General features: G+C 39.6%; 1 protein-coding gene across 1 annotated transcript in view; it reads right to left on the bottom strand.

Annotated features, from left to right (window-relative positions):
- Nucleotides 1–20,791: 20,791 nt before the first annotated feature.
- The window catches only part of LOC147451676 (BTB/POZ domain-containing protein), a 97,521-nt gene continuing 94,316 nt past the window's right edge, over nucleotides 20,792–23,996 (bottom strand). Inside the window, exons 6-8 of the mRNA XM_086517569.1 lie at nucleotides 22,386–23,543; nucleotides 22,154–22,300; nucleotides 20,792–22,071 (exon numbers count right to left, since the gene is read on the bottom strand). Of these exons, the coding sequence (XP_086373695.1) occupies nucleotides 21,636–22,071; nucleotides 22,154–22,300; nucleotides 22,386–23,543 (1,741 nt within the window). The 3' untranslated portion in view covers nucleotides 20,792–21,635. The remainder of the gene's footprint in view (nucleotides 22,072–22,153; nucleotides 22,301–22,385; nucleotides 23,544–23,996) is intronic.

Raw genomic sequence — 23,996 nt, forward strand, 5'->3', positions numbered from 1 at the left:
AAAACTTGTTGTAGAACATTCTCGCGCGACATGTCCAGACCTGCATGTTGCTGTTTCATCTTCGCCTACGTCATTGCGTCCTGTATGCAGTGTCCCACCGTATCATCCCAAGCAGGGAAACACACTGCGCGTCAGCTCCTCTCACGGGGCATGCGGTTGCCAGGGGTTGCCGTTGCTCTTTTTACTGCTGCCGAGCTCCCTCGCATACCCATCACCGCTGCGCGGTTGCTCCTTGCCCAAGGCTTGCAGTCGGTCGTCGGGTGCCACCCCGCCTGGACCACCCTCACCTTTTTGGCGTGCAAAAGCAGTGCCTGGCCTCACCCTGCGAATGAGAGAGAGAGAGAGAGAGAGAGAGAGAGAGAGAGAGAGAGAGAGAAACTCTCCCTCTTGCGCACTTCCCTCATCCGCCTCGCGAAGCGAAATGCAGGACACACAGAATAAAATGATCGTGCGCCGCCCTCCCTCCTTATTGCATTCCTCTCTCCTCCACGTGCCCCATTTTGTTTTTTTCCCTTGGTACACACGAGAGCATCTCAGCAGATACCTTCTGAATTGACCTGCTGCCAAAATTGCGGACACATACTAGGTAAACGTCGTCAACGTGTAAGAGGACTTATAGTGGATAGATGGGAGGTCTCCATAACCTTTAGGTTTTGGGATATATATGGCTAGTCCAGTTTGAAAAATCTTTCATTTAAGTACGCACGTGAAGAAAATACAAAGATAAATGACGTCTCAAGATATTTTGTTCCCCAAAATTTCTTGCATGGTTTTGGATATTTAAAAGATACACAATCAAGGAAGGAAGGAGAGAGAGAGAGAGAGAGAGAGAGAGAGATATTTAACAATAATTAACACATATAATATCATCATTAGAATAGATATCTCTACGAGATTAGGTGGAGTAATTATCCAATGCCCAAAACCTCTAAGTTTTGGTATAAGTGTTGAGAAATTCGATGATCTTATCTTTTCGAGATTTCGTTTTTGAGCTTTTACAATTGTAACTTATTCTTCAAGCTTTTTAACTGGAAGAGATATCTTTAAATATCATTGTGACATGAGAAAAGTATACACTACATATAGTGCAATTGTTCAATTACCAAACAATTATATGTGATATGAAAGCACGCCTATGCTTAGGCAAAAATGTAACTTTAAAAAAAGCACTATTTGCATTTATTTTTGAGCTTGACATTAAATTTAAATCCTTTTTTTTTGGCAAAACTCACAATTGTGAGTGAATTATATTGAGCAGCCCAAAAATTACAAGGTCTAGTCATGCTCTTGTTGAGCCATGACATTATCCAGAGACTATACTTACATAAGGGTAGCCACCCCCACCAACCCGCCGCCTCTTCCTTGACACACAGGGTCCAAAAAGTTCTTTACGTCGTCCTAGGCATTCCGTCTATTGACAACAAGGCACAAGTAGTCCTAGACCAATCCTCCGAGTGTTGCTTGCATCTGAGTGTCCACATTAGCACTTTGCTTTCTTGAGTAATTTTTGTGAAGCTTGCCACCTTAGAACCTCCTTCAAACACACGCCAGTTCCTTGTCTGCCATACATTATGTAAGAAGAAATATCTGATGATTTGAGTGCTGACGACGAGGGCAGGACTTCCTAAATTCTTGCCTCCAAGGAATAGGTCAGTCTTGAAGAACCTAATTTTCCATGTTCTTTGGACCCACTTGCATATTTTCCCTGCAAGGCCTTTAATAGTTGGTCAGTCCATGAATAGGTGGGCCAGATCTTCTCTAGCCATCCTGCACCCCAAGCATCGATCTCACCCAATCCCTCTCTCCTGAATCTTCACTCCCGTCGGTAAGGCACACCAAATTACCTTCCATAGAAAGACCTTCATGTGCTGCGGAACCTTTGGCTTCCATATATTAAAGTTTAAATCTTAAAATTTTTGTCAGAGTCTCCTTTGTATGGAGCCTTTTTTTTATAAAAAAATCGATACACCCTTTCTTGGGCTCCCACATGGGATTTCTATCATATAATACAATTTTCCAAAAAAACCGTTCACCATCTTGGGCTCCCAAGTGGAATTTAAGGATTTTTTTACACATGAATTGAAACACATTTTGAATAAGTAATCAAACTAAATATCACACTACATAGGAAACCCTCAATCACATAACTTAATAACATGATTACCAAAAGGCCATGTCTACTTTATATGGCCATCATGCACCAAAACAACACAAATGAAAACATAAAAATGCAATGTATAGAGAGAGTACCCTACCGAATCAACTTAAGAACCCTCTAAACCAAACTACATTCCAAGCACTTGTACGTCGTGCATCTCAAACCACACAATCACCAAAATGCCATGTCCATGTCATATGGCTACCAGGTACATACAATGCATAAATCAAAACATGAAAATGCAATGTTTGAAGAGAGTTCCATAAACCATGTGTGCACCTCGCAATCAACATTTCACTGGTCCACATGCCATGTCGGACAAACATCTCTCATAGAGCCCATCATCTAGCTCTAGACACATTCAGTGTCTCATATCCTCTGCACAAGCTCGGCCCAAATCACCACATCCCGCAAACAAGTCTAAAACGTAGTCGTAAGGCTCAATAAATGTACGAGCAACCACTTAAGTCAAAACAAATCTCTTGCAAACACACATATCGTACAACATTGATTATTTTCATACATTGGACTAGTCTTACCAAAAGAACAAAGAAGACCTCTCTGCTTCGCCTCTAAGAATAACACCATCAATCTCTGTGGGGAAGATTAAATCATCCATCATGTAGCTACAGTCCGCTGGAAACAATCTCTCATCAATTTTCTCCCCTACCTCTCTATCATAGCATGGCACAGGATGCCCAACACGATACCAAAGACACATGGTAAGATCAAGTGCATACATAATTGAATAACTCAAAGAAAGAATTAATTTGTTACAATGTTGCTAGTTGTGAAATTAAAGAAGGAAACTAAATTTGTTATCTCACCACCTCTCTAGTGAGAGGATGTCAATAGGCATTCTTATTGCACATGAGGGTCCATGTACGTAGTAGCACATGCCCTACCCTTGTAGCACCTGCAATAAAATCTCCAATATGCTCTTCCATACACATGGTGATCAAAAACCCCTCATCAGCCAAAAACTCATCTGTAACATCCATGCACCTTGTCACTAGACCCCTGGAAAATGTGTCCCATTTGGAAACACTCATGCTCTCTACAAAATAGATTGATGGTATGTCAACATACAATCATAGTTAGCTCTAGGCATTAGTTGAAAGAGTAGTTACTTACCCAATGGGATTGCTTCTAAACCATTCACAAGTAAACTTGTGGGAAAATTTGCAAAGATAAGCCTAGCAACCTCACAACATGGCACACCATCTCTACTATATAGATTTGCATTTTGTGTTGCAAAAAAAGTATTGATGCTAAAAGAAAATCAAACATCAGTCATGCTTAGAATCTTAGAACTTTGCAACATAGCAAGAAAATAAGAAATCGTTACCGAAATCTACCTATCAAGGGCAAACTTATCAAATTGGGAGATATCCACAAGCAAAACATCAACAACTGTTTCGTAATGGAACCTTGCAATCATTATCCTAGTAAGAATTGAAATAGAAAACAAAGAACATAGGTTTGCATACATTACTCTAAAACTTACCAATAGATTCCAAGCCTCGTGCCTAAGTAGCGACTCCACAACAAACAAGGGTACTATGGACCAATGAGGATGTAGTGGTCATCTTAGAGGAGGGTGCAACAAGAGGTGTAGTGTAGATGTACCAGGAGGATCCATTTTTCCTTTGCCCTTCTTGAGTGCATTGGTTGCTTGTGGAGTAGCTTGAGAGCCACTCCACAATGGTGTTTTGAGTAGCTCCTTGAGAGACGGGAGGGACCAACTCTTCTTGTATGTCCTCTAAGTACTCATCACTCTCATTTTGAAACCCTTCACTCAAAAACCATAAAGCACAATGTGACATATGTTAGCACTAAAGTAGCATGTTCAAACTCAAGAAAACAAGAGCCACAAGTGATGAAGTACATACTCTCCCGTAACTCTGTCTCCTGCTTTGGAATAGCTCCCAAGGGATAATCTCCCATAACTCTGTCTCCTGCTTTTGAATAACTCCCAAGGGATAATCCAGTCACCAAGGGAAAATATTTGCCTCCCATGTGGTCACATTCCTCTCAAGCAAGGAGGGAGAGTACGTTGTATTCTCATCACGCACATTTATCCTCTCTCTAATGAATAGTGGGGTGGCATCCAACTGCTTCTCCTCTACACATTGATCAGTTCATCTACACAATTTTTAGAGCGCCATCCTTTTTAAGGAACACATACAAATTGAACTTGACAAAATCACAAGCAATCATCATATTAAAGAAGACATGTACACCCCCAAAATTTTTGCCAGAGTATCCTTTATATGTAATAGACATGATCTTGGGCTCCCACATGGGATTCTAAGATTTTTAGCATGGCCATTTTTCACATAACATTTTTATAAAAAATTGTCCACCTCATGTTGGGCTCCCACGTGGGATTTAAGGAAAACCATCACACAACCATGTCCACTCATCTTGGGCTCCCAAATGGGATTCAAGGATTGTCTAGTACCAAAGTCCAACACATTCTCAATAATGTAAACCATCACACAAAAACACTTTAAATAATGTCTACTTCCATCGATATTGAATAAGGCAAGGGAAAGATGCAAATCTGTAACTAACTCTCTTTGCTGAAAACACATGTTCCCGCATCTTTTCACTAGTGTCAGAAGACTTCACCGCATCCATGCGGCAAAGAAAAGCCTACACAGAGAGTGACAAGCAAAAACCATTCTCAAGTTGATATTGGGCAGAGCAAAAACCATATAAACTTAATTAAACACAAAGCTTAAATGTCTACCTTAAAATATGATTTTTCATGCTAATCGTGTAGAATAAATCAAAGGAATTCAAAAATTTTGGACCTTCTACTTTCAACCTTTCAATCACAAGTGTAGCCTTTCCATGCAAGTGAGCCCAATATGTTTCCTTCTTCATATAACTCCGGAAAAGTTTATATTCCCCAAAATGAGACTGTTGTGGATCTTTAGACTTAGTGAGACTTATGAGATGTAAAATAATCTTCTTTCTATAGTAAATAACATCATATCAATCAAGAATATAGAAATATCACACCAAGTATATAAGTAACAAATGAGAAACAAAGTGCTTGATTACCTCTCGGGAGTGATCTTTGATGATATCAAACAATATAGCTTATCTCTAGTGATCTTCAACATGTGATGTTCATCCCATTTAATGCTAAGAACTCATCCCCATTGAGAGGATTGGAAATTGATAGGTACTTGTATGCCCTATCTTTCAATCGATCTTCCTCCACCTTTGTGGCCTTGTCTAGCTGCTTCTTCCTCTCAACATCTTTAAGTCCAAGTGCATCAAGCTTTGCTTTTTCGTTGGACATAAATGCACTAAAATCATCTTAAAATACAATACCTTTTTGAAACTATGAAAAATACGTACATTACTCCAAAAACATGTAGTGCAGATATCACCTTCCAAACAAGTTGAGAGATCAATCCACATGGAGTGTTGTACCATGATGCAGTGCCATGGTAGTACCTTGCCTCCACAATCATTTCAACTATTGCCCATTCTCTCATGTCGGGTGTCAATTTGTCAAGAATTGACTCTTTATTTTCTATACCAAACTTTTGAAACATATAGACTTCACGAGTGATGTTTGGCATGACGTGCACCCTAGAAAAGTTGTAAACAAAAAACATATCAAAGAGATGAATACAAAATTTTTTAGTAGGCTCGAGGATCGGTTTAGCAATGAGTACACTTACGCATTAGAGGTGTCAAGTGCAAGTAGCAACTCTGCTTCTTTGGCTTTGGTCAGTTCAAGGAATCGACAACGAACACTAACATGGTACTACTGTGCATTGTCAGAATACTCTAACACACAACCAAAATAATCATAATTTGAAAAAAAATAGCTTTGCATATAGAAGATGACAAAGACAAAACTAAAAGATTTTACTTTCTTTGATTCTCCTCCACCAAGTTCTCAACCTATGGTTGCCATCCCAAACCAAAAACGTTTTCCCTCTAAGCTCTTTCTACTCTCTCCCAAGTGCTCTCGCAAATTCAGCATTTCTTTCCCTCCAAACTGGTCCCCATTCCTCCAAGTCGGTTGTGATTACTTGAATGGTATCTCCTCTAGAATCCCCAACCGACACAAGAAAGTGTCCCATAGTTTCCAAATACCTACCATAATCAAACGAGGAGATAAGCCATTCTACATCATCTCTAGCAAACCTAAGAGCTTCATGCACAACGAGTCGACAAAGAGGAATAAAAAGAGGCAATGTCCTCTTCTTAACATAGAACTGACTTAGAACATCCTTCATCAACCCAAGCGAAATTTGTTTGCCTAGGTGCTTTGTATGTTTATTCTCTTCACCACCATCATTCCCTTCTTGATCACTACCATTATGATCTTCATTATCATGAAGATCTTCAACATGCACATTTGTCTCTGCACGTAGTAAAAAATGACAAGCAAATACAATAAAAAACACGCAAGCAAAAGTAAATAGTATTACATGTTGGAAATCTTTAAAATTTGGCCAGAATCTCCTTTGTATCAAGATCACCTTTTCAAAAAATCCATCTACCCTTTATAGGGCTCTCACATGAGATTCAGAGGTTTACGTATAAACCAAAACCTTCAACACACTAAATATGTTCACTAGCACATAACAATGCTAATCAATCCAAAAAAAAAAGCCCACCTCAAATGAGGCTCCCACGTGGGATTTAAGGCATTTTTGTATCATCCTATAACAAAACGTCCTCTTCTTGCAAGTCTTATGAAGCATAAAAAAAACAAAACTCAGAAAACTATGTTGTTTAATGCAAAATTTACCGGTGATCTCTACATCATCCTAGATGTTGTTCGAGTCTTCATCAACTTGAGCCTCCTCATCAATGGAGACACACCTTTTAAGAATACGGCTCTTTCTTTTGGGAGGAGTGTCCAACTATCGTACTCGTGATTATGCCTCTTGATCGATCGTCCTATTTGGGATAGAACCCGACCTTAACTTCATGCTCACTCAATGGTTGCATAAAGGTGAGACTGGTGGTTTACTTTTCTTGCTGTCCCTTTTAGGTGCCATCTATCTACACATCACAAAATGATGATGAGTTCTAGTCTTGTTCAATCTTCATAGTATAAACTATGTATAAATTCTTTGTAAAATAATAGGTTTTTCTATTTCCTCTACTTATATATAAAGTTAAGATATAAACAAATTGATTTATCTACTCTAAACGTAGTTATAATTACATATAGATATAGTATTTAATACAATATTAGTTTTTTATATTATATTAAATTAGCTAGTACTATAAATAGTATACTATATATACTTAGGCTATATACTACATAATAATATATGTAGTATGTAGTATATAATATATATCATATAATATACTATACTATATACTATGTATTATATATACTATATATACTATATACAATATATTATATATACTAGGTAATATATACTACATCCTTCTCACCCGAGTTGCAAAAATGCCTTGATTTTTCTTTTTTTTAAGGGGGGAGGCATAGCTCCCCCATCATCTGCGCGCGTGAATGATGGGGGAGCTTTGCCTCCCCCCTTTTAAAAAAAAAATTCAACGAATGTTTGCAACTCGACTAAGGATCAAAAGACAATTGTCCAAGCCCTCATTAGAAATGTGCTTGTGTCTACTACAATTTGATCGCCAAGCAACCGAAAATAACGCAAAAAAGGGGGAGGAGAGGGCCCCCTCCCCCTTTTTTGTGTTATTTTTGGTGGCTTAAAGGATTTTTCATTTCTTGCTAGTTTTGGAAGCAAATTGTATACTAATATTCCCTTGCGTTGCTGTAAACAGCATGCTCCAAAGGTGGGAGGGGGGGGGGGGGAGCAGAGCCCCCTCATCATCCGTGCACATGTGGATGATGAGGGGGCCCTACCCCCCCCCCCCTTCCCCTCCCCCCCCAATTTTTTTTCCTCTCTGGAGCATGCCATTTTTACGACAACGCAAGGGAATACCAACAATCGGTGCAAGGGGGGGAGAGAGAGAGAGAGAGAGAGAGAGAGAGAGAGAGAGAGAGAGCACAAGGTAGATCGACGGCACAAGCGGAGAGATGGAGAGACAAAGAGCCATACCTGCTTAGAAATCCGAGCTCCCAAAAAAGACATGTCTTTTGTCTCAGTTGTTATAAGTATGAACCCTAACTTTTTGTTTTCACATTGTAGGTGACCGGGAACTCAATAGTCCGATTCAACGATTAAACAAATTCAAACAATGCAATATATAACAATGCTCCAAAGGTGGGAGGGCGGGGGGGCACAACCCCCTCATCATCCGTGCACGTGCACATGATAAGGGGGCTCTACCCCCGCCCCCCCCATTCTTTTCGCTCTGGAGCATGCCGTTTTTACGATAGGGCAAGGGAATACCAACAATCGGCGCAAGGGAGATCAAAGGCACAAGCGGAGAGATGGAGAGACAAAGAGCCATACCTGCTTAGAAATCCGAGCTCCCAAAAAAGACATGTCTTCTGTCTTAGTTTATAAGTATGAACCCTAACTTTTTGTTTTCACATTGTAGGTGACCAGGAACTCAATAGTCCGATTCAATGATCAAACAAATTCAAACAATGCAATATATAACAATATAAAAAATATATAGGGTATAAATGGTATATAATATACATAATATTATATAAAATATGTACATGCTATATATAATATATAATAATTATTATATAAAACTTAATCATGATATATATAACATGTTTACATTATATATATATATATATATATATATATATATATATATAGAGAGAGAGAGAGAGAGAGAGAGAGAGTATATGATATATAATTTACATAATACTATATAGAATATAAGATGTATGGAATAGGAGAAAAATTGTAGTAACAAATTACATAGCCATCAGATGGGATTGATTACACCATGTTTTTGGTTTGAGAGAACTATCAAAGACAAGACGATCAGGTAGTGGATATGGTTCTGCAATCATGACGTAAACCACACAAAAAAAAGTGCAGAGACAAGTAAAATTCTCTCTAGTAGTTTCCACATTCTAGAGAGTGGATATTGGAACCAACTTATCAAGGGAAGAGAGTGACAACTTGGTGCAAAGTGTTTTTCAGTTTATGGATTTTGCAACACCAGTATGAAACATGAAAAATACATTTTCTGCTCTTACACTGGGAGGCTCGAGTAGCGGAAGTGTAAGTGGAAACATGGTGTCTCCAAAGAAGCACAAAAGAGATTGGAGTCATCTGCAAGTATGGTTGCAACATTCTTGGAAGAGAAACTGGAAAGCGAAGAACACATAGTTTTCCGAGTTTTGACAGAGAGCTATTATGATGTGCACATAAAGGTAGAACCTAGTTGCACCTGCCTCGACTTTCATAAAAGAGAATCCACACATAAAGCCTTTTTACCATGTAAGCACATGTACTATGTGTATGTGCATATCCTTGGGCTTCAACCAAAAGAGCACACGGTCATTCATTAGCCTACACTAACTCCCATAGACCTTGCGTTCGTATTAGGGCAACCCCCAAGATAAACCATGTGCTATGATGGATGTAAACCTTAAAGAAAGTCCTCTAAAGGTCTCCATCAAAGGAGACCTCTCTTTTGTTTGAGCTGCGGAATTACTTTTCTTCACCTTTTGAAAATTTTTTTGAATCTCTTTCGGTAATAGGTGTACGCTTTGTGGTATCTATCTCCAATTGTACAAGCTCAAAATAGGACTTTGGGAGACGTGTACATCTTTTTGGTGTGTATCATATGAGTAATCTCTCTTTTTTGAAGAACTTTTTTATGACGTTAAAAAAAGCTCTAAATCTAAAGTTAACTGATTGCAAACTGATGCATGTTTTTTGGTGTGTATGGTATAGTTGTCAAAGTCGATGATGCGAAAGCGTAGAGTCCAAGGGGAGTGAGCACGAGAGAGAGAGAGAGAGAGAGAGAGAGAGAGAGAGAGAGAGAGAGAGAGAGAGAGAGAGAGAGAGAGAGAGAGAGAGAGAGAGAATCTCTTGAACCAATCAACCTTGGCAATGAATCACTAAATGTCTATACAATGGAGGCAAGGGGTTGCTTATATAGCGCCCTCAGTAAATTGCCCTACCCAAGACTTTGACAAATAAGTAAAATAAATACCTAAAAGCCAAACTAAATAATGGGATCACATTGGGAAATTCCTTTGAGATGCCTAAACTTTAGCACCCTCTTTGCAGCTCATAGTGGACATCAATAGTGAGACCAAGTCGATGAAGAAGCTACCGACACCACAACAACGGCCGGGATATTGGCAGTGTTGCTCTTCTCAACTTTGTACCTGAAAGTAATGCCATCTTGAGCATCGGTTGCCTTTGTAGAAACTTTGAACTGTAGACCATACTACGTCCAATAATCCCCATTTGTAAACTGTGAACACATCACGTCAAAAATATAAAACTCCAAGATAATGAACTGTTGGAACACATCCTCTCCATAATCTAACCAACAACAATGAATTGGCACACCCATCCATAGTGTTTTAGACGTCTAATTGGTTCCCTGTCAGATGCATGTACACTGAACTCCGACCTACGGGTCCAATCACCAATAACATGAATTCCAACACAAGGGTCCAAATTAATTATAGGGAGCATGTGGTTGCCCCTCTCTGCCACTCAAAAGCCTCTCTCTGGCTGAAGCTAGTGGTGACACCGATTTGCATGTGACTAGAAGGCGGGAGTCCGTGCCAGTGTATTCACCACTACACTAGCAGCCTCCTTGTTGTCCTCCTTGAGTCACTATCATTGATTTCCTCCTATTGCTTGCTTTTACCTTTGACCTTTGTAGAATATTTGTCTTTGCCTTTCCCTTTGCATTTGCAATCCTTGGCCAAATGACCACGCCTTCCACATTTGTAAACAACGGTACTTTGTCCTCTTTCTGGAATCCGAAGCAGCAAGTGCTTCACCATGTGCTTCCACTATCTCAGAAATCTGAATTTTGCCTTGAGTTACCAACACGACTTCCTCCTCAATGAGAAAAGAGCCGAGATCATCAAATTCCAGCTTTTCCTTCGTGACTTGTAGCTGTAGTGTCCTAGCCACTGTTTCATAGTCTTGAAGCAACTTCATGAGAACCAAAGCAGCTAATTGGGTACTCGGCAATGCACTCTTCATAGCTGATAGTTGATCATGAATAATTTTAGTCTTCATAAGAAATGATTGCATGGAACTTCCTCGGGGAAAGTGGATGGCAAACAACTGTCCAAGAAGGGTGATTGCTCGCATCGTAGAATCCCGATCAAACATATCTACGAGCTTGCACCACATTTTGTTGGCAGTCTTTAAGGTCTCAATAGTTGGAGAAAGGTCCTTTGTAAGTGATTTTGCAATGGCCGACATTGCCTTTGCATTAGCCTCATCTCAATCGACACACGATTTGAGATATTTGTCATCTTGAAGGCGTGTGTACCTGTTGTGGGAATCCCGTGTGGGATGAGGCTCCAAGATGTTGACAACATCCTATAAACCTTTTTGTGAGAACCAAAGTTGCATAATCAAATTCCAATGAGCGTAGTTATTCCTGTTCAATTTGTCGATTGCTCTTGAGCAAGGCAGGGCCATGGTGAAGTTGCAAGATCTGGAGCTCCGGGAACCTTCTCGCACTCCAATAGGCCGCAAATTTTTTTTTTAAAATCCCAAGCCGCATGAACCACTCCTCTGCACTAATCCCAAGCTCCTCCGCACCCTTTGCAATCCCTCTCTTCAACTCCAGTTTCTGTTTGCCTTTTTGTCTCCCAAGCCACTCTGGGAAACTTTCTTCCTTGCAGTCCAAATTCACTTCGCAAATCTCCTCCAAGTCGCTCCTCCTCGAGTCTCGAACTTCTTTCAAGCTTTTGCTTCTATCTGCCCACTCTCTTCCCCAAGCTTCTCCTTGGTTCTGCCAATTGGCCTCGGAAATATTTCTGTATGCCAACAATGAAGCCGCTGGACACATCGTTGTGAAAAGCTTCAGTGGAAGAGGGGGGAACTCCTGGCGTTCGCAGCGTTTTGAAACGCTTTAGAACATGTGGTCACAGGGGGGGTAGGGCGTTTTGAGATGCTCGTAGGGGATAGGAAGGAACCGGCAGTGGGTTGTAGGGAACCGGGGGGGGGGGGGGGGGGGCAGGGGGCTGTAATGGCGGAGCGTCTCAAAACGCACAAGAAGAGGGGAGTTTTTGGTAGTGCTAGGGATGGCGTCTTAAAAGACTAGGACCGTAAGGCAAGGGGAGGTGGTGATCGACGCCGCTTCCATAGCAGTGTTTTACAACGCTAGGGTCTCCGGGTTCTTCTCTTCTTCCGAAGTGCTCCTCCATGCCAAGGGCTTCAAGCGACCCGCTCTGATACCATGTCAAAGTCAATGATGCAGAAGCATAGAGACCAAGGGGAGTGAACACGAGAGAGAGAACAAGAGAGAGAGGGGGTCTCCTAAACCAATCAATCTTGGCAATGAATAATTGAATGTGTATACAATGGAGGCAAGGGTTTGCTTATATAGCACCCTCAGTAAATTGCCCTACCCAAGACTTTGACAAATAAGTAAAATAAATACCTAAAAGCCAAAATAAATAATGGGATCACATTGGGCAGTTCACTTGAGATGCCTAAACTTTAACAATAATAATGTCTCTGTTTTAGATTATTATTTTTTGTGTGATTAGAAAAGACTCTAAAACTAGAGTAAAAAATCTCGGAAAAATGAATTTGATTGCAAAAGCTTGAAATCGAAAATTCGCAAAAAAAACGCACTCAAGAAATTCAACTTAGTCAACACTCACTCGATATTGTTCATGAACATTTATTTAGAGGCCACTCTATTATCATTTTACATGTTTTGAAAAATCTTAGTTATTTAGAATATGATTTGTTATTTCACATACGTGAACATTTAGTTATTTTTGCAAACAATTGAAATAGTGTAATTATGTGATAGACACTCTTCATGCAAGAGAAGTCCACTTCAACAATTATTTTTGGATTTTAAGTGAAAAGCAAGTTAATATTTTTTTTTGGGGGAAGAAAGCACACAAAATAAATCACTTTCAAATCTTAAATTTTCAAGTATCATGGCTTGTCAACATCCATAGTGTCGGACAGAGATCCTAGAATGACCAGTAATTTCTAGAAGGGTCTCTTTGAGAATCTAGGTACAAAAAACCTATGTCATAAAGTATATCAACGTTCTCAATGAGAGAAGTACTCACCTCTTATAGAGTATGCGTACAATGACATTGTACATACTTCTATGGGGAAAGCACCTTTCGAGGTTAAAGAGGGAAGACCCAAAAGTCACTTACTACTTAAAGTCCATTGGAAGATCTTTGCTGCTGATGAATATAGCCGAGACTTACAAGAATCTTTCCCAAAGATTAAAGAAGCTATATCCATCTCACAGCAAAGGCAAAAAGGGTTGTTGCTAATAAGCACAGAAGAGCCTTAGCCTTTAAGGAAAATGACTAGGTCTTGCTAGGGTTCTCAAGGCTCGTCTAAGACATACTACGCGCAAGAAATGACTAGGTCTTGCTAAGGTTCTCAAGGCTCGTCTAAGACATACTACGAGCAAGAATCCTACGGGCCACCAAGAGTATTATGCTAAACTAACAAAAAGATACTATGGTCCTTTTTTAATTCTTAAGCCAATCAATGAAATGGCTTATCAATTAAAGTTGCCCAACCATTGGCTCATGCACAATGTTTTCCATGGGAGCCTACTTAAGCCTTACAAAGGAGCATCAGCAAAAGAAGCAATAGTTGCAGACCCTCCAAAAACCAAAGATAAAGAAGAGGTACTTCAATATGAGTCCATCCTACGACATGAAGACAAGGTATTAAGAAACGGTAAGATTATCTGACAATTTCTGATTAAGTTTAATAATTATCCGTTTAAAGATGCTAGATGGATGCAAGGAACCTAGCTTAAGGAAAATATGAATCTTGTCAATGCTTACAAAATGATGCCTTAGAGTAAGCATATGAAAATGTGTTTTAAATGAACAATATTTTTCTCTTATAAGACTCTGTGCTTTTTTTATTGTGCACAAAATTTAAGAAGTATGCATGCTTACGATCATGTTTGTGGCGATGATGTCTCCCAAACACCAAGTAGAACTTGTCACTCTACTTTGGAAGTATGATATGGACTAAAGAGCAGACATGCGTGCGGCATCTAAGTCTCATCAGCACCAAATGGATTAGTCATCCATTCTAGAATGATGTTGTAGGGTAAAAAGGGATCCTCTACCCGCTAAGAAACATGGACTAATGACTAGGCTTTATCTTCTCTACCTCATAGTCGAGATTTCAAGAGAGAGGTAATGCATAAAACCTAATATCTACTTTACCAAATGATTTTCTCATATTAAACTGATCATTTAATATGGGAAGAGAAAAGGGGAACAAGAGTTAGGATCTAGATAAGTGCTTCTAGACCTATCTCAATAGGGGACCAAAAGGAGAGATGGTTGCATCTCAATAGGGGTCCAAAAGGAGATGGTCTACCAAAGAGAAATGTGCAATAAGTGCTTCTATACTTATCTTAGCAGGGGACCAAGAGGAGAGATGGTTACATCTCAATAGGTATCCAAAATGAGATAGTCTATCAAAGAGCAACATGCATCTAGTGGAGATTAAAAGACCTTAGGGTTAGCTTCATTAAAGCCTCCAAAAATTAGTGTTGAAAGTCCTTAGACCTAAGACCATTAGGTACCTTAGACCTTAGGCAAGCTAGGATTGAGCTTGAGGCGCTTCAGGTGAGTAAGGTGCTTGAGGTGCTTCAAGTGACTAAGGAGCTTGAGGTGCCTATTGACTAAGATCCTTGAAGTGCCTATTGACTAAGGTGCTTGAGGCGCTTATTGACTAAGGATCTTGAGGTTCTTATTGACTAAGGAGCTTGAGTCAACATGTTTTCCATAAAGGAGGACACTTGTCCAAATGGTACACCCCACACACACTCACCAAGAGACACCCAAGCCACAAGGGACGTAAAGGACACATGTCAGGCCCCTAGCAATATTGCCCTCATAATGTGCCTGAATCCTATTAGATGACTTATAGGGAGGTCCAATGAAAATTTAGATTCAATCAAATAATTAAGATCTTTCTTTCAAAGGTGGAAAGAAGGACACTTGTCCAAATGCTACAATTAAATAATTAAGATCTTTCTCTCAAAGGGGGGAAAGAGGACACTTGTCCAAATGCTACACCCCTTGCTTGTATGACTAGAGCCATTCATTGGCTAGCCCAAGGCTTGAGATAACATGCTTATAGCAAGAGTAAAGTAGCAATCTCTATTGTTGATAGTCACTAACTTGCCTCTTCACAATTGTACTTTCAAGGAAAGAAGTTCTCAATCTGCCAAGGGGTAGTAGAGAAGTTCACCTTAATAAGTTGCGTTGTACAAACACTATTGGTGCACAATAGACTACTCTGTAACAGTTAACTGATAGTTTAAGCAGTTTCTTTGCAGAATCCAACCAAGGGGTTTGGATTTGACAAATCTAACCAAGGGGTTCGGATTATCCAAGCAACACATAGGGTTATCAATTCAATATCTATTTATTTTCATTAAGCTCTACTTTAGTGTTTAACAAGTCAAAGGAATATTGGTAATGTACCTTTGGGGGTTAAAAATTACACTTGACCTTCGGGTAAGTATAAGATATTTTCCACCTCTTGTGTGGGGAGCCATGCCAACTCGAGTGAAGGTGTTCACTAGGAAGATTCGTCCGGATAGATGTCCACAATGCAGATCAGCTAGCGAAGAACTCACTCACCATTTTAAGGAGTGCCGGACGATTTGTGGCCTAGCAGGAAAAATCTACAAATGGGTCCAGAAAACTTGGAAAACAGGAATCTTTAAGGATGACCTGTTCTTGGGAGGGAAAGTGTTTAAGAGTAAAGTGCTACTCATTGTCACGCAAATTGTGAGGTTTTTCTATTTTCCTCATGTTTGGAAGGCAAGAAATAGTCGAATATTCGAGAGCTTTTTGGAAATAACTAAGTTCACAAAGATAATTCAAGAAATTAAGGAGGTGATCATGATCAATGGAACAATGCCATAGGCACCGTTATGACTGACGCTCTTGGGTGAACATATGAGCTCATCCCTTGCTATGGGGTGGCTTCCCTTTCAATTGATGTAATGATGACCCTAGGAAGCTGTCATGGCTCGACACGGGCATGATAGATACTTGTAATTTTTTGTTGTTCTAATATAACCTACTCACAATTGTGAGTTTTGCCAAAAACAAAAAAAGATATTTTCCATCTCATAGTAAGTATATCATTTGGTTTAGTTTCAGTTCTAAATATGTTTTGGTTGAGCTCTACAAGTGGGATGCATATGTTGGAATTCTTTCGTCCACTTAGATCTTTAGACACATGACAAGGTCCTGTTCAAGCAAAGAACTTTGGAAAAGTAGCATACCAGGTACCATTTCCGCAACCTATTACTTTCTCTCTTGACTGTTCATTATGCTACAGTCAAGGGTTCTCTCCCTATTGAAACAATTATAGGCCTACATGGTAGGGTTTCGTTTGGCACCTGCCATTAGTCACAAGTTGTGCAACATGGTCTAGGAACTCATGGAGTTTGGTTTAGCCGGTGTGAAGCAAGATTCATGAGGGTCCCTCTCACTCATGTCGCTAAGTGTCTTCAGCTATCTCCACACACAAGCACATCTCGTACTTGATGGTTGTCCTGTTATTTGACATCATTATATGAGACATATTCCACATGTGGGGAATATGAGTCTCTGGGAATGAAACTGGTGTATGTTTCCCTAATTATGTGTCACGAAATAGTCCCCAAGTGCCGTTCAAATCCGTTTATTAGATAATTTTGAGGACGTAGTATCGGGAACAATTTCAGTGAAAAAAAAATTATCGGATACCAAGCAAGAATGGTTTAAGGCTACAAGTATTGTTAAATAACATTAACAGATGGTTGTTTACGGATATAGAAAGGCTACGATTTGTTAATGAAAATGTTTCATTGTTTGTACCTAGATATGATTCATGTTCACATTCTATTATGGTCCAAATGTTTTAGCAAGGCTTTCAGTGGAATGTATTTCATAGAACTATTTACCCTTCTCTTCCATGTGTGCTACGAGTATAACATCCGCCATAAGCATTGGCAACTATGTCATTGAAATGCAGGTTTGAATCAGTTTTTTGCTAAATGCACGCACACTAGGTGTTATGGGCCCTAGTGTTTAGAAAAGGCAGGTTTGAAACAGCATGAAAATTCATGGAATTGGCACCTTATAAAGCATTTTGCACCACAGATGCAGTAGCCATATGAGATTTATTGTGGGTTTACCAACAACCACCATGCGAGGTGATCGCTCAGTACGGGTGCTTGTAGATAGATTTTCTAAAACTTGTAAGTTTAGTACAATCAAGTCTAATCTTTAACCAAGTTGGTTGTTCATAATGATTATCTAGAGTATTCACCAATCTTGGAAATAATTGTGGCCCACATTCTCCAACCATTTCTGAAGGATTGTCTGTAAACGGGTGGGGAGAAACAACTTAATATCAGTATTGTCACTCATCCAAAGATGGATGTGTATCTTGTAAGTATCAATCCAGTGCTAAAGGATATGCTAAGAGCATACATTAGTTAGAAGCAATCCAACTAGAAAGATTACCTCTCTAGTTTGGAGTTTGGATATGTTGAAACTTGCTCGACAAGCACAAGATATCTAGATACATCAAGTACGCTGATGAGAAGCGTCGAGAAATAATTTTCATGAAAGGGAAAGAGGTGTTTTTATATATGCGAGAACCTTCACAAAGTCTAGAAATTGCTCATTCACTTAGTCATCTCGTCATTGTGGTAACTCATTTAAAATAGTCGTGAGCTCTAGATAAAGTCTACACACTATTTTGGATATAAGCTGATTACACAAACATTTGAAAGCGACAAAAATATGGAATTCAAGATTTTTTTCTTGGTTTCAATAAATCTCCTACTGAACCGTGTATCGGTTAAATAAACAGCTGGACCCGTCAGTTGTACCAATGTGAAAAACGTTAGTGTTCTTATGAAGATATCACCACTTTTGTTTTTTAGAACGAAAACACTTCTCCAAGGGGGAGTAATGTTAGGCCAAGGGCCAGGACACACGTGCAGTAAAGGGGTCTATATATAAACAAGGCCAAGGCCCTATATAAGAGACGATTGGGTGGTGATGAGCATGCAATAATCTCTATGTTCTTACACCACAAGTCTCTCCCTTGAAAGACTTGTATTGTGGTAAAATGTTACTAGCCTCTAAGTGTGCTTAGAACACGTGTAGCCTAAACATTGGTGCATCATCACCTCTGAGCTTAAGAAGTCAATGCGAGCGTTCTTACCTTCTTCCTCAAAATGATCAACTTTTTTGAGCTTTTGTGTTAACTTATAGATTAAACTTACTTTATGAGCTAAAAGGGGTTTGTTATCTCTACGGGATATTTGTTTAGGCTACCACTCTACACCTACCACATCACGTAGGTCAATGTACACTAAGACGGTCAATGAGGTCATTTGCATCCTCGTTGGGCTATATAAGCCACCATCTTGTACATTCTATGGTTCATTAGTTTCATTATCATTGAGTGTCGTCTATTGCCTTGTGTCATGTTCTCTCTCTCTCTCTCTCTCTCTCTCTCTCTCTCTCTCCAAAATATACACATTTAGATGTTTCTTTCTTCAAGTTAAAGAATAACGCTTCTCAAAGTCACAACAATAAATATAATACACAAAAAAACAATGGCAAAACCAATTTAAAAAATATGTTTGCTACGAGTGTCACAAGATAGGGTATACAACTACTAAGTTTGCTCAAAACAAGTCAGAATCTTCTTCGCACTTCATTGAAAGATTTGAAGATGACAACAAAGTGGTATACAACATGGAGACAAGCAATGTAGATGAATTTGATGATAGCAATCATGAGTAACAAGGTAACTCAAATGGTCAAGATAGCACATGTAGTACTACTCATTAGCTATGATGTGTTTTACATATGCAAGTAAAGACTACTTCTGAGTAACACCATTGTGAGCATCACTTGGGGGTTGCACTATGTAATCATGTTAATGTATTTCAAAACTAAATATTCAAATCACATTGTTTCTAATAGCGAGATTTATATGGAGCCAAAAATACTAAGTGCATCACTGAATTCATTATTTTCTTGGATTAAATAGCCATTATCAAAACTTCAATTCAAAATTCCCATAAATATCTTTGTCACTCACAAACCTTCTAAAAAAGAATTCATCCTTCAACTATTTGAACATCATAAAAAGTCTGCGGAGGTTTTCAAATATGTACTTAGACGTGATTTTATTTTGTAAGTTCTTGATTTTAAAAACCTTCTTTTTTGTTACAAGTGATGCTAGGGGGCACGATCTTAGTACTATGTTGATGCAAGATAATAATCCCATTGCATATGAAAGTAAAAACCCAATGAGTTAAATTACAACACTTATAATAAGAAATTATTAATTATTGTGTATGCTTTGAAGTTGTGGAATCATTATTTGATGGTGAATTTCTAATCAAAATTGACCAACATTAGTCATTTACGTATACAACCATTGATCTATGATCAATATATTAAATGGGCATCATTCATTTGAAGTTTTCCACTCATTGAATATCAACCAAGTCAGGAAAAGTCGCTTGCAGATGCAATAAGGTGCATGCCATCAATTAATAACATTTCAATTGTGCCTGCACAAACTTTTCAAAATAATAAATATTTATGTTGATGACTTTGCTTTTGGTGATATTTATTACTTATTATGGTGCCTGAAAGTACATGTAGATTGGATTTGTATGACAAAGCCTCAAAAGAACCCCGAGGATTTGAAGTGGCAAGCAAAGAGAAGGGATCAAGTGGTAAGCGAAGGCCTAAAGAGAGCCAATATGTGGTGGTACCAATTTCATCTATGTTTATTGGTGGCATACGTAATTACAAATATAATTTTTTATTTTTTTTGGGGGGCAGGGGCATAGATAGTCTTATGAGTTGATCGGAGAAAGATTGGTGATTTTCTTGTCATTAAGTGACACTCAAAGCTCAAAACTATGTGCGGGCACTATAATTAACTGCTTTTGGTTAGTTAAGTTCTTACTAGCCTTAGTTTATTGCTCATTATGATCAATAGCCACTTTTGACTCCTTTTGAGGGTTCCAAAGCTTCACATCAATATTACAAGCTTTGAAAACCCCAAAGGGCTCCATAGCTTCCATAACCACTACAAGGATATACTTGTATTCTTCTCCTCCCACATGCTCTCTCATGCATAGTAGTTGAGATTCTAAATAGAACCAATGTTTTGTCTCTCTTGCTTAGTGCATGTGTGTTTTGAAGTTGCTAGTCAAGCTTGCTTGCTAATCCTTGTGTTGTGCTATTTATTAGGCAGTCGTGCTCTAGCATTTGCGTTCACGTAGAAATGGATTAGGAAGCATACTTGTTTGGTCACTTTTGCACACATTGCTTTCTATGCATGGGGTAGCCACACTATTTCATGCTACATTGGGTGAGAATCTATGTAGCATTTGAGTAGTTGAGCATTGCACCAGTAGGAAAGAGTGAACACCCAATTGTTGATTTTCAATCATGACCTATCAGAAGCAGACCCAAGGATCAAGAGCTTACAAATTATCATAACAAAACATATGGGAATGGTAGCCCAAAAATCTCAAGTTTTTAGTTGTGTACTACAATGATGGAGTCATCTAGAATGGGCTCACACTGATCATTTGGGGTGGGTTGGATTGAATTTGGACTTGGCATGGTGAAGGAATGAGCACAATAAAGTTATGGTATCCTTGGCCATAAGCTACCATATCATCCAGCCTTGGAGAGTCATCACAAAGCCAAGGGTGAAGTAGTGGGTGAGGTGAAGTTAATCGTCCAAGAAGTTTATTGTCAGATTATGTACAACTGCTTTAACTACCCATGCAACTCTGCTTCAATCCTGGCCTAAAATCCTGCAAGGATCCGTATGCGTATCACCCAGTTTCTACAGCCATTGCCCTTCAACCTTCCTGCTTCATAGTCTGCAGTCTCGTAAATGCACACTCTATAAATTTGGATTGAGAATACAATTAAGCTGTTTTCTAGCTTGAGATGCCATTGTTGAAGATACTTGAGATAAAAATTAAACGAGCTGTCGCGACAGATACATAGAGTGGAGAAGACTCCCAAACATCCTCAGAAATAACAGAGACTGAAGTTCTGTTATGGTAAGCATTTTGCTCAGGAAGCAAAATTCCTTTAACTCAGAGCCTGTAAGCCAAGATAATCCATGGCAAAAATGGTTTAGAAGCCGCTAGCAATTGCTTGCAAGAAATGAAATGTTCCACTGCTTCTAAAACTAGGCAGTTTCATAAAGCATCATCTGAACGCACTTCACATTCTTCCATATAAGGAACTGTAACGCAAACCTGAGCCCAATGCAGGTTCTGAAGCATAAGCGACTTATCATCTCATGGAAATTCTCACATGTGCAGCACGAATAATATCTACTATGTAGTCATCTAATACATCCAGTTTCCCACTTTCCCGCATTCCTGGGTAATCTCTTGCAACACATTTTGCAAGTTGTTCTACCAGCCACCATTGTTGACTTGATGATGCAAACTTTATCACATCTGGACCCAAATGCATGTTACTCTCTAGGTGATATAATATGATCCTCAGGCATTGCTCTTTGAGGTCCTCCAGAAGCCATAGCTCTGCAAGCTGAGCAAGCTCCACATAAAAATTTAAATACTTAACTTGATCTGATCTGCAAGACAAGGAGAACATGCAGCCTGCTTCTGGAAATTGTTTTCGTGGCAAAACCATAGAGTACAAGTACTGCAACAGTTTCTCCAATGCTTCAAGTTGTAGCGGCAGCTTCATGACCCTAAAGGAACTGCAGTACGAACAGACAAGTGAGCACTCTGGAAACAATAAATGCTGGCAATAATAAGAAGATTGGAATATGACATCAAAACCTGTCTTGCATGCCTGACCGGAAAAGCCCCTCAAAGTAACTACAATGTGATGAAAGTATCACTCTGTGCGCATGCTGGTGCCTGCCATCTCCTTCAGCTGCAGTGCAGCCCACCTGAGAGCTATCCTTGTCTTCAAAAAAAATGTCTCTGCAGGTAAATTTTAGTAGATTAAGAGATGCATAAACAAACACTTCAAATGTTTAATCAAGAGCTTACAGAATGTATTACTTACGCAAAACTGCAGCCCATGTTTCCAAGAGCCAATGTGAAGCTCATTGTGTCTGGAACACTACCCCAAAGGGGAGCTTTTCCTTGAAGCAGATGTAGAAGAGTGACCAAGCCACATCGTTTTGCCAGCACCTTCACTTCTGATATCAAGAAGTCCTCTATAAATACACACCCTTTGTAAACAAATTCGAGTAAAGACTTCAGTGATGCTTCATGAATACGAGCAGAAAGCTTTATCTCTGTGGGACAGCTTACTTCTGAAGCTGTTGATTGCCTCGAGGTCAACACTGTGAGCATAGGAGGTGGCAGTAAAGCTGGGCATTTGGTAGCAATAATCACTTTATGAGCATATAGATGACCACCATTAGCAAGATGTAGCTTAATGTCAGCTGAGCCACTGTCATTGAATAATCTCCAGATTTGACTTTTCTCAGAAGGAAAGCCATAAAGACCACAGCATGCAAGGCAGCAGGATGCCCACCAACGAACACCCATAGCATTATCTGGCGAGCTTGCCAAAACCCAAAAACAGTTGTCTAGTTCCCTTTCAGGCACAGTATCCCATTCGCCATGCTTTGGCAGCCTCTTTGTTAAGGAAGACTGCATGGCTTTAGCTATGGGAGACCCACGCGCCAAACTCGCAAAGGCCCAAAGGGAAAAAAATAATAAAAGATCCTTCCCTTCCCAAGTGTTTTGCTCATCAGAGCAACAAATACTTCTATCATATGGCTTACAGAAATAACTCGTAGCAGCAGTAGTTGTCTGGTGTTTGTCGCTAACAAGCACTCGGGATTTGATAGTGCCAATCAAGATATCAAGTACACCATTCTCAACTAGTTGTTGTCGACAATGTGCTGACAATGACAGACAGCAAAATGCCATTAAGATCATTAATGCAATCATGCTCTCTGATGCTGCCCCTGTACTGAGTAGAAGTGAAAGCCTATTTACAGAGGAAGGTAGCCAGTCATAGCCATGCTGCTCAAGACCACGTTCAAGACCCTGCCTTGCAGAACTTGCTAAGTGACGAGATGGTGAAAACAAGAGAAAAAGCATGGTTTTGCAAATTGTAACACCCTCAAAACCAGCATAACCCTGATCTTGTGGTTGGGTTGATTCTGATCGAAGGCCTCGTCTGTCCACAACTTTCAACAGGACTCTGCTGATTCAAAGATTTATTTTTACAGTATTAGAGACAAAACGCACAAACAGACCACATGTGAACTATGTGAGTGATGGTACTTATGCACGACCAAGTAAGAGGTATAGAGACGTGATTTAGCAACAAAAACACCCTATCATTTAATTACCTGACTGATGGCTAGCCTTCTTCGTTTCCACAGAAGTAGAAAGATGGAGGAGCCCCAGACAAAGCCCCCTTGCCGACCCTGCAGAGCCCACCATCCGACATTGCCCTATTGCCGACGGAGCAAGCGAGCTTGGCAGTAGAGGTGGAGCGCCTTCAGGCCACCTCTATCATTTGCAAGATTATCGGCACCCGGCCCAGCAAAGGAGAGGTGTGCGACCTCCTCTAGGCCCGCCTTCTCTTGCGAAGGTGGGAAAGATCGACATACATCTCTTCGAGCGTGGTTATTACCAGATCGAGTTTGAGACT

The sequence above is a fragment of the Adiantum capillus-veneris genome, chromosome 8 (genome assembly GCF_014529385.1).
Source record: "Adiantum capillus-veneris isolate H3 chromosome 8, ASM1452938v2, whole genome shotgun sequence".
NCBI classification, from domain to species: domain Eukaryota; kingdom Viridiplantae; phylum Streptophyta; class Polypodiopsida; order Polypodiales; family Pteridaceae; genus Adiantum; species Adiantum capillus-veneris.